This window comes from Cervus canadensis, chromosome 11 (assembly GCF_019320065.1).
Source record: "Cervus canadensis isolate Bull #8, Minnesota chromosome 11, ASM1932006v1, whole genome shotgun sequence".
Lineage (NCBI taxonomy): Eukaryota > Metazoa > Chordata > Mammalia > Artiodactyla > Cervidae > Cervus > Cervus canadensis.
In genome coordinates this window covers 34,761,907-34,773,741 of record NC_057396.1, presented here as the reverse complement: position 1 = coordinate 34,773,741, position 11,835 = coordinate 34,761,907, and the positions used below count along the sequence as shown (strand labels likewise).

The 11,835-nt window shown below is 43.0% G+C and overlaps 1 protein-coding gene across 3 annotated transcripts in view; it reads left to right on the top strand.

Annotated features, from left to right (window-relative positions):
• Positions 1–5,553: 5,553 nt before the first annotated feature.
• Positions 5,554–11,835, top strand: part of PDE3B (phosphodiesterase 3B) — a 175,093-nt gene continuing 168,811 nt past the window's right edge. For all 3 annotated transcript variants that reach the window (XM_043481083.1, XM_043481082.1, XM_043481081.1), the window contains exon 1: positions 5,554–6,663. In XM_043481083.1, coding sequence (XP_043337018.1) covers positions 5,686–6,663 — 978 coding nt within the window. In that variant the 5' untranslated portion in view covers positions 5,554–5,685. The remainder of the gene's footprint in view (positions 6,664–11,835) is intronic.

Genomic DNA, 11,835 nt, shown 5'->3' with positions numbered 1-11,835 from the left:
TTAATGGTCTATGTACCCCTACCTCCCACATAAAGCTGCATCTTGAGGAAGCTTTTAGAAGTTTATACAGTAGTTTTTAATTGTTCTGACTAGCATCTAGCATGACGCTCTGCATATATATATAGAGGGCAATCAATAAATACTTGTTGAGATGATCTAAAGAGAGTCAAAGTGAGGTTCAGATTCTGAGATGAGTTTTAGCTGGAAGGAAAATAGATAGTATTAACACACTTAGGCAACTGCCACTGCATATTGAAACAGAATGATCCTTTCTGTACCAGAGGAAAGCCAGTCTTCTTGTTTTCAAATGTAAGTTTGAAAATGTTACTTCTTTCATTCTTTCAATACCTTTTAACGTTTTCTCCTATCTTAAGAAACCACTCCAGTTTTGGAATTTGGAATCTCAATGACACTGCCTAATTTACTGGCTATTCATGAAATTTTTTTTTTTTCAGACTGCTTTATATCTTTATCCCTGAAAAATTAGGATTGCTTTATTACTGAATCCTGAAAAGTTACATTTTAGAAAGAGAACTCAGCCCTAAGCACTTTCCAAAATTCAATTCAGATCCATTTTATAGTCTATTTCAGAGGTTTTAAATCTTCCTTCCTTCTTCTCTCCCTCCCCTTTCTTTCTTCCTTTGTTTCCCCCATCTCTCCCTCCCTCCCTTCCAAAATTTTTTCTCCTTTTCTTTCCCTTCCTCCCTCCTTCCCTTCTTTGTTTCCCTCCTTCTCTACTTTCTCCCTTTCTTTTGGCCCAAGGATTCCAAAGAGGGGCTTCAGGTCAGAATAGGAGGTGTCAGAGACCTGCTATTAGTCAGGCTCTGACCCAGGACACCTCCACTTCAGTAACAGTGTTTGTTACACAGTCTTGTCCAACTTGCTTCGAGCTGCATGGACTGACTGTAGCCTGCAAGTCTTCTCTGTCCATAGAATTCTCCAGGCAAGAATACTGGAGTGGGTTGCCATTTCCTTTTCCAGGGGATCTTTCCAACCCAGGGATCGAACCTGGGTCTCCTGCACTGCAGGAGATTTCTTTACCCATCTGAGCCACTTCAGGGAGGCCCACTTCAATAAGTCTGCTTTTATTTGCATAACATTTCTTTTGAAGAAATTTGAAAACTAGAGTTGAGAGGTGACAATACAGAATAAGAACAGTAATTTAAAAAGCTCTTAAAGAACTGATCATCTTTATCTGCTACTATTCAACTGTTCTTAGCAAATCTTTAGAGGCTGCTCCATAAATTGAGGACTCAGAAGCTGAGAATTCATTTGATGATGGAACAGTGATGGTGACTGGACAGAGTCTTAGCCCTCATCCATTCACCTTTACCACCGCTTCCCACTTAACGTTCCATGATAATATGTATACGGACTAAGATCCGTTTAAAAATTTTAATTTTGGAAGGGAATTTCTGGGAATCCTGCTCTAGAAATGGATTTTCTTTACATCTGGATTTTAGAGTTTAGGGAATAATCCTGTCTTCTTTTAAAAAAGAGACTGAAAGCACAAGGGATAAGGATGAGGAGTTAAGACCTATCAGAGGACAGAAGTGGGGGGGGGAGTTGCTAAGACCTAACAAGAGGTCATGTGTTATTTTGGCTTCTTTGAGGACAAAGGAGAGAACAAGAGAATTCAGGGAGAGCAATTTCCAAACAAGGAATGGTGAGACCCAGAGGTCCCACATGAAAAACTGGGTGTTCTAACATTTGGGTTGAGCCCAGCAATGGGACATCTCATTTGGTGCCTGTAAGGTTAGATAGGTGGGCAGGCAGTGGCATCTAGAAGGCCCACCCATCGGGTCCTTACCAGTAGACTAGTGTTTATGGGCAGAGCTTTTGGCCCTGACACTGGAAAGACCTACGCAGGATTTTGGTTCTTCCATAATTAATTGCAGCATTGGCAGCTTATTGGTGTGGGGACCTAAAATGGAGAACAAAACAACATTCTCATGCTATAAACTGGGGCACGTGGGAAAACTGAGTCCTTGGGGTTTGAGGGTAAGGACCTCCTATTTAGAACACAGAAGTAGACAGGGGGTTGCACTGCACCAGGACTCAGGAGCTGGGTGGTAAGCATTAGGATCCTATGTGAGGGATCATTAAACCGGGAGAATGAGTCCAGTGGGGAGATTATGTGTCAAGACATGAGGGAAGGCAAAATCAGGTAACAATGAGGCTGAGGTAGAAATGGTTGAGAAAAGTCAAAGGTATGTTATCACTTTAGGTCTTTTTTTTCCCACAACAGATAATGGTCATACAATCTTAAACCCAAAGACAGGAGTTAAATAATTCTACTGGTTGCTTAAAACTGGCAAAAGAATAAATAATTTGAACTCTAAGACATGTGACCTACTAATAATCTCTGATAAAAACTGTAAAGAGAGAAGGGAGTTGCTATAAACATAGCTAGCTGATTCAAATTTTTAGTTAAGCAAGTGAAAGCGTTAGTCGCTCAGTCATGTCTGACTCTTTGCGACCCTATGGACTGTAGCCCGGGTCCTCTGTTCATGGCATTCTTCCCTGGTGGCTCAGACGGTAAAGAATCTGCCTGCAATACAGGAGACCTGGGTTCCATCTCTGGGTTGGGAAGATCCCCTGGAGAAGGGAATGGCTACCCTCTCCAGTATTCTTGCTTGGAGAATCCCATGTACAGAGGAGTCTGGTGGGCTACAGTCCATGGGGTCACAAAAGAGTTGACACAACTGAGTGACTAACACTTCCACTTTTAGTTAAGTAAACTGATGGTCTTTGGGGATGTCCTTACATTTTATTTTGCAATCTTCTCAGGTGCTGGAATCAGTTCAGAGAAGGAGAACTGGGAAGTACGAAGAGGACTTTGCATTTTATTTTCCAGATAATAGTCCTTGGATACAAATCCTTTTATCTTTATTTGTCAACACAGAGTTTGCTTTAGTTTGGTGGTATGAATAATTCAAAGGTTGCTCTTAGCAATTGTTGTTGTTCAGTCGCCAAGTCGTTTCCGACTCTGCGATTTCATGGACTGTGGCATGCCAGGCTTCCCTGTCCCTCATGATCTCTCAGTTTGCCCAAGTTCATGTCCATTGCATGGGTAATGCCATCCAGTCATCTTATGCTCTGACACCCTCTTCTCCTTCTGCCCTCAATCTTTCCCAGCATCAGGGACTTTTCCAATGAACTGGCTGTTCGCATCAGATGACCAAAATACTGAAGCTTCAGCTTCAGTCCTTTCAGCGAGTATTCAGAGTTGATTTCCCTTAAGATTGACTGGCTCGATCTCCTTGCTGTCCAAGGGACCCTCAAGAGCCTTCTCCAGCAACACAGTTTGAAGGCATCAATTCTTTGGTGCTCTGCCTTCTTTACTTTATTACTCTTGGCAATACTTGGATCCTAAAAGTGCCTATATATTTTTGGCATGTAGAAATCACAGCTTTTTAAAACTGGAAGTGATTTTAAGATCTTCAAAATGAAATTGCTTTATTTTACAACTGTGGACACTGAGGCCTGTAAATGTTACATGACTTGCTTAATGCTGGGGTATGAATGGCTGGGCCATAACTAGAAACAATGAAATGGATTTCTAGTTTACCACTATTTCCATTACCATGCCTATCCTACTTCAGATATAACCTAAGCTTTTAAAACAACAGTACTAATGATAATAACTGTATTTATTAACAACTTTAATCTGAATTTATTCTATCAGAGCAATTTATTATTTCCAATGAGAATTTATAATTGGCATTTCAGTGATGCTGACACTAGCTTGCCATGCCCTTCTGTACAAGCTCAAAATGTATCCATCAAGCTTCCTAATTTACTCTTTGACTGGTAATGATGAGTCCTGTTTATTTTTGAATACATTTAAACATTTGCTGAGTTCTGTAGAAATGAGATATTTTTAAAAAGAATTTCATCTGTCCTGGTGAAAAAAAAAGACTCCATGGATTTTTATCTCTTAGGGCAAGCATTTGAGTAATCAATTTGAAAACTCTATTACATATTTTTTCCTTTACCTAAGAGGCAGACAAAAATTCTGGTCTTTTTTCATTTTGGTCAAATTCTTGTGCTAATTTCACTGTGATTTCTGCTATGCATGTGAACTATGACCATATACAAAAATGGTCTTAGCTGTGGGCAAAGATTAATTGGTGAAAAATGGGCCTGTTTGTGGGATTTACCACACAGTACGGTTTCACATCTCTCTGGAAAAATGTGGAATTAGCTCTTTGAGAAATGCAGGCCTGTCATAAGGTGGAAGGGAGAGTTTTGGAAGAGGGAAACAGTTCAGTCACTAAGATAGTTATGATTGGTGAGATTCCAGAGCAGTCCCTTCCCTACAGCAGTTCTTCCCGCTTTCGAGTCCGTGTTTCCCACATGTAGCTAGTTTCATCAGTAATTCACAGAAAGCATCTTATTTGGCTTCTTTCACGGCCAACTGATCCAAACCTGGCAATGGTCTTAGAGCGAACTCCTAATCCTCCCACCCCCCCACCCCCAATATGTAGTTACAGTGAAAAGCCTTCAATGTGGGAAGATCTTTTCGACAACAGATTTTCCATGCTTGTTGAGGCATAAACAGATGTGGACCCACTGTTAGTTTGGCAAGGGTGCAGGGACGATGGGACGGTAGCTCCGCCCTTTGTGAAGATGGTTCTTGAGGAGGACAAACTCGGTAATACCGACTGGGATGCTCCCAGGGAGCGCTCCACGTGCATGCTCCTCCCTAAAAAGCCTCTGAAGGGCCTGCTGCATGGCCCAAGACTCCACGCTGCTGTGAGGACAGAGCTAGTCACAGTGATCAAGGCTTCTCCCCCGTGACTTTGGTGGGGACTGGCACTTTCCAGGTCGCAGCTCGGCTCGGACAGCCCAAGGGTCCACCCTAAACTGGGATGGGGGTAAAGGCGGGACCCGTCGCCTCCCCTCCACCCCGCTCAACTCGGTTTCTCTACTAGGCACTCCCCTTGGGGACCACAAGCGTCCTCTTTCCCTACGCCCCCAGTGGTGACCTGTCGGAGCCTGCTTGAGGTCTGCGACTTATCCCAAAAGGAACCTGAGCGCCTGGGGGGATCCCAGGATGGCGGGCTTGCCCCCTTCCATCCGAAAAGGGTCCCTCCCATCCCTCCCAACCTGCGTCGGCCTCCGGGCGGCCGCAAGCCGCGCTCTCCCCAGCCTGGGCACGCTGAGGCGGCTGGGGTCCCCAGCCCGCGATGGGGTAGGCGGCGGCCAGAAGCGGCGGCGCCCTTGGCGGCCGGACGGGCCGGGGCGCGGGCGCGCGCAGGCGGGCGGGCGGGGCGCGCACCCGGCCGGGGCAGCGGCGGGGGAGGAGCGCCCGCCCGCCGCTCGCGCGCCCAACGGACCAGGCTGGGGCCGAGAGGTAACTGTTGCAGCCCGCGGGAGCCGGGAGGCGACGCCGACGCTCCAGTCCCAAGAAGTGCCCGGGGGAACAGGAGAGGGGAGTCCGGCCGCCGAAGTCCCGGAGAGGCGCCCCCTCTGCCCCTCTTCTCAGCCAGCATGTCCCGGACCCCGCCGCTCCTCCGCCCGCGCGGCGGGGACCCCGGGCCGCGCCGGCGGGCGCAGCCCTGACGCGCCGCCGAGCCGGGGGGCGCTCCGAGCGCGGGGGCCAGGCGGGAGGGAGCGCGAGCGGCCGCTGCGGTCCGAGCGGGGCGTGCCGAGCCCCCGCGGCCACCGGGCGTCCCGGCCATGAGGAGGGACGAGCGAGACGCCAAAGCCATGCGGTCCCCGCCGCCGCCGGACGGGGCCGCCTCGCCCCCCGAGAGTGTGAGGAACGGCTACGTGAAGGGCTGCGTGAGCCCCCTGCGGCAGGACCCTCCGCGCGGCTTCTTCTTCCACCTCTGCCGCTTCTGCAACGTGGAGCTGCTGCTGCCGCCGCCCGCCTCCCCTCAGCAGCCGCGGCGCGGCTCCCCCTTCTCCCGGGCGCGCCTCTCGCTGGGCGCCCTGGCCGCCTTTGTCCTCGCTCTGCTGCTCGGCTCCGGGCCCGAGGGCTGGGCTGCCGGGGCCGCCCGGCTGCGGACCCTGCTGAGCGTCTGCTCGCACAGCCTCAGCCCCCTCTTCAGCATCGCCTGTGCCTTCTTCTTCCTCACCTGCTTCCTGACCCGGACCAAGCGGGGCGCCGGGCCGAGCCGGAGCGGCGGCGGCTCCTGGTGGCTGCTGGCACTCCCCGCCTGCTGTTACCTGGGGGACTTCTTGGTGGGGCAGTGGGAAGCCTGGTCTCGGGCGGACGGAGACGCCGGAGCCCCGGGCCCGCACACACCCCCGGCGGTGGCGGGCCGGTGGTTCTTGGTGCTGGGCTGCGTGGGCTTGCTGACGCTCGCGCAGCCGGGGAGGCTCCGGCACAGCATCGTGGTGCTGCTCTTCTCCAGCTTCGTCTGGTGGGTGTCCTTCACCAGCCTCGGGGCGCTGCCTCCGGCCCTCCGGCCCCTGCTATCCTGCCTGGTGGGGGGCGTCGGCTGCCTGCTGGCCCTGGGGCTGGATCACTTCTTTCAAATCAGGGAAGCTCCCCAGCAACCTCAGTTGTCCAGTACCGCGGAAGAAAAAGTGCCTGTGATCAGACCCCGGAGGAGGTCCAGCTGCGTGTCATTCGGAGAAACTTCAGGCGGTTACTATGGCAGTTGCAAAATGTTCAGGAGACCTTCGTTGCCTTGCATCTCGAGAGAACAGGTATGTTTCCAGAAAGGCAAGGTTTGCTAAGGAAAGGTGGGCGGTTTTATCGCTTCAGTTCCCGAATTGTGCGTTTGAAAGCTTGTTTACTTCCAGGGTTTAAAAAAAAAAAGTTTTATTCTGGAAATAATTCCTAAAATACAGGAAGCTTAGAAAAACAAAAACAAAAAAACGCAGAGGTACTATTTATCTTTGAATAGAAATGAAATAGCAGACTAAGCATGTTACACTTTTTAAAGAGTTTGTTTATGCAGTAGATGCGTTCTCGGAAGAATGAAATGAATTATTTGAAGAATCAAATAATGACACTTTTGGTGTCATTTATTTGTTGCTGTAATAATGGTGCTGTTTCCCCCCAAAATAACATACAGCCATTAGAATGAGTGAATATATAGATGTGGGAATTTTAATCAGTGTGATTTCATTATTCTTGCTAATTGAGAGGACAAATCTGAGGTCTTATAATTAAGAGAAAAGTGATGAGTTTTGGAACAGAGACTTGTTAACTTAGATGAAAAGACCGTTGGGGATAATTTTAAGAGGTTTCTTCCCCCACCCCCCACCCCAAATTTCAGCAGTAATAAGCTAATATAATCTTTTACAGACTAACTCGTGGTCCTGTGTGTTTGTTGCATAATTAGGAGAATGTTGTAACAATTTAACCTTTAATCTTAGTAATGTTTGGAAATATACCAAAAACATTTACAATTTATTTTCCTGTAGGTTTACTTTTTTTTTTTTTTTAAGGAATTGAAATCATCATTAGGGAGAGAGTTTCTTTTTATAGCCTAGGGAAATCTTATCTGTTCTACATTAGAAAGAAACTCACTAACTATAGCTACTATTCTCTGAGCATTTTACTAAGTGCAAAATACTTGTATAGTCTTAAACCTTCACAAGGACACTATATAGTAGATGACATTAACCTCAAGTTAGAGATGAGTAAACTGAGGCTTATAGAGATTACCCAACTTCACACATTATCATCAACAGTGGAAGTGCTGGGATTTGAACCTAGATTTTTCAGTTTTCAATGCTTTCTTCTAAGCAGCTAAGAGGATAAATGTAGAGGTTTGCTTAAATTGGCAAGAAGGAGTTTATACCCTTGGTTTTCAGACTTTTTGATTAGTGATACATTTTACACTGGGGACCCAATATATCTGAAACAGAAGTTTCTTATTGTTACCAATTCTGATTTTTTTTGCTCTTTGCTCTTCAATATAATCTATAAGCTACTACACTATCTGTAGTGCTCAAAGAGACAAACACCTTGCTTGCTGAAAAGTGTTTTCAGAGGCCGCTTTTGTGGTCTGTATTTGGTCAAATGCTTGAAAAAAATTGTTAAAAAAATATCATGCCTTTTGTTTTCTCAGTTTACCGCCAATGATAATAGTAGACAATGCCCAGGAACACACGTATCAGGAGAAAAATTGTCAGGAGAAGATTCACTGTAGAGAAAAGTCATATCAACTATTTTCATAGACAGGAATAACATTGGACATTTGATTTTTTGTGAATAGATTGCATTTTTTAACACCAGGAAAGTGTTTTAGCATAGTTTCATTACACTGGTAGACAGTTTTCCTGAGCGTAGTAGTATTACAGTTTAACATAATTGTAATGTGTTGGAGTAGTGAATTATGGGTGTTATCTTATTAATTGAAAATTCCTGGTCTTGTGCTCTTTCCATCACAGCAACCTTTTTTCAACAGTTAGCTAGGTGCAGCATTGTTATGCAAGGTAGCTTTAATTGTTATTTGTATTAGAGGAATATACAATTTGTGCTTTTTAAAAAGGGCATATTTTATTAGTACTGAACTCTTCACATTCCACTATGAATAGGAACATTTTTTTGGGGGGGTCTTAAGTATATGCTAATAGTTCAGGGGTTTATATATGGTTAGCTAATGTTCAGTGTCAAACTATAATATTCTTTTGGCAATACTAGAAACTACTAGATGTTTTTAACTTGGTAGACATTGTAGTAACAAAAATTTTCACTTATGCTTTTTTCCTGAAGTTCAGCAGTGGATCTGTGGTTTTGTTTGCATGTACGTTATATGAAAGAAGTTAAGTGGAAACCTATACTTTTATAGAAGCAAAAGATTAAGAGATTTTTTTTTTAATTTTAAAAGTGCTAAACATTGTATGTAATCGTTGTAAGTCACTCTCTTGTTTCAGAAAATGAAGGGAGACAAACAGTTTTGGGTGGAAGCTGATGTTGGGGAAAGTGCCCTGGATTCATAGAGATTCAAGGGTAAAGTCTTGGGTCTACGGTCATATTGGAAAAGTTGGTGAGCCTTTCTAAGTCTCAGTATCCTATCCAATCAGGGGCTCCAGCAGATGAATTCTATACCACCTTTCAATTCTAGAATTCATTTCTTTTAGTAAGTTTACATTTTTTGTGAGCTACAAACGAAAGTATAAATAAAACTTCACAAGTTAATAGATCTCGATGTTTTACTTAAATGTTTAATGTTGATGTTGCTAAGCCTATATTTTCCAAGGTATGATAACTGAAAAATATGAAGAAATAGTCTGTGTTTTTTCATAGAAAGAACTTTTAACCCATATATGTGGATATTCATTTTTGGATTGATAAATTTATTACAGTTTCATTTCCTTATGAATTTAAACATTTTTATGAACATCTTTGAAAAGCAATTGAAAACTCATGTCAATAAAAATGTTTTTAATTGTGTGAAAGTAGATGTTAAGTAATTTTTAACATTTAGATTGTTATGTCGGATACTGTATTGAAGCATAATGGCATATGTTTGTAAAACGATTTTCACAGTTAGGTTTAATGTTTAGTTATTGCTGACTATGTTCCTCCTTGGGTTAATGGAAAGAAGCACTAAGTTTGTAGTGTATTTGCCAAGACTCAGCTGAAACTAATAAGAAGTTAAAAAAAATTTTTATTTTAGTTGTCTACATGAGATACTTTGGCCAGAATTTAACAAACTACATTTCTGTGTCATTTTAATTATACTTTCTACAGTGGAGATTTCAGCTGTAAACCAGATCATTTTATGTGTGATGGACTAGGTAAATACGAGGTTAGTCGGTTTGTGAGATATTTTTCTATATCTAAAATGCTGAGTGCTTTCTAAATGGTTAGGTAAATATTTAAAAATTCTGTGGCCTTAAAGCACATAAATATTATTTAAAGTGTTAATTTTATTTGAAAAAGGATATGAAGGTTTTAAAAAGATTTTAGTTTAAGTGATTATTTATTCCCCTAAGGAATTTGCAAGGCATAACCTTCTATGAATTTTTTAAAGAATACTGTGAAATTTGGCCAATTCTAATTTTGTGTTAATATTTTACAATTAAACATCAGCCTACATAGTGTTTTTTATGCTTTATTTTGTAAATATTATATGTACCTTGCCATCAGAGTTATCTTTCAAAAACAGATTTTTATCAAATCACTTGCTCTGTTTCAGAAATCTCTTACAGCTTTTCATTGTACACAGAATAAAGTTCATGCCCTTGATCCTTACTTGCACAGCCCATAAGAATCTGTTTTTAGCCTTGTGTTTTGTTTTTTTAGAAAGCCGTTAGAACTTATGGAACACCCTTTCCCCGCATCCATCCGTGGCTCTAGCTGTTTGAGGACTGCTTATTGTTCCTGATGTATATGTAGAGTTTTTCACTGGCTTTTACCATTCACACTGATTGAAATCTCCTTTAAGAAATGTATTAAAATGTGTCAAGATTAAGAAGCCTTTCGATACCAAAGGGATGCTCAAATTAGCGTATAAACTGAGAACAAAACTGCGTCATAGCAGAGTTGGCCATGTTTAAAAATAAGTTGACAAGTCATGTGGAGCAGTGATGTGATGATGTGTGAGAGAATATTTTCATTATACCACATGAAATAGTAACATCTCTATAGTTTGTTTTCCCACACAGAGTGGAAGGTAAACAGGGCCAGCCATAAGTAAAACTTTGGCTTTAGTCAAGTTTAGTGACGTTTCTTTTTTCATTATCCTCTGATTTTTTTAATCCTTCTCAGTGGCCGGCCCTTTTCTGATTCTCTTCCCTTGTTCTCTTTCAGTTACCAAGTCAGCCTGTTTCCTTAGTGAATTCTCCTGCCTTAAACCTTTCCCAAAGCGGAAAGAATCTATACATGCTGGAAAAGTTTGTCTAGACATTAGCATGTTTATATAGATATAGAAGAGAGAAGAGAGAGGAGAGATTTATAGAAAGGAAAAAAATTCAGGTCTGGAGAAAGAATATTGTCTCTAGGTTATGACATGAGATATTATTGGGATTCAGGACTAGAAGCTTCGTCTTGACTCCAAGTTCCCCTAGTACTTGCCGTAAAGAGCATATGCACCTGTGGTCATAGTTTTCCAAGGCTGTACTTACTTTGCCAGCCATCTTCAATCACCTGATAAACAATGTCCCTAGGTAAAAGAGGTTGAGGGTAGTGGTGGGAGAGAAAGGGCAGTGAGAGACTCTTGAGGTACTCTTGAAATCACATAGTTGATGATGACCTTGTAGGTAAACTTGGTACCTGATATTGTTATTTCAGGGTGACTTACCAGGATGCAGCTGGACTCAAACTCAGGGCCTTCAGAGGCCAGCCACAGAGCCTGTTTACGTTGTATGTTGAGGAAGGAGGGGAGGTGAGGAAGCATGGAAGTGAATGGACTGTTGCCGGCTTTACCTAAGGGCTTTCAGTTTGAACAAAACAAACTGAACAACTGTGTTAGCCAAGCAAAACTTTAGTCGTGCTGGGTTCTGTCTGTGGGCAGTTCCTGACAGTTTATAACATTGTTCACCATATTATTTACAAGCTGATTCATGTTTATTTAAGAGATTGTTGGAAGTCTGTTCTTGGAATTTGGGGAAGAGGAGTATTTCCCACTTCCTCTTTTACAGCCTAGAACTTTTTCTCCAGTATTGATTTACCTGGAAGGTATCTTATCTTTATAGATTTTCCCTCCTCTATCAGATAGGGTACATTATTTGGTTGCTTCCTTACATTTTGTACAACTTGCTTTCAGCATATTTTAAAGTTATTTAGTTAGCATTTATATTTGTTAATGAGAAATGCCATACATACATAAAAGACTGTACACATATATATATTTTAAATATGGTTTAAGGAAGAAAATAAGACAGAAAAGAAAAATATCAAGTATTTACCACTCATTTCCT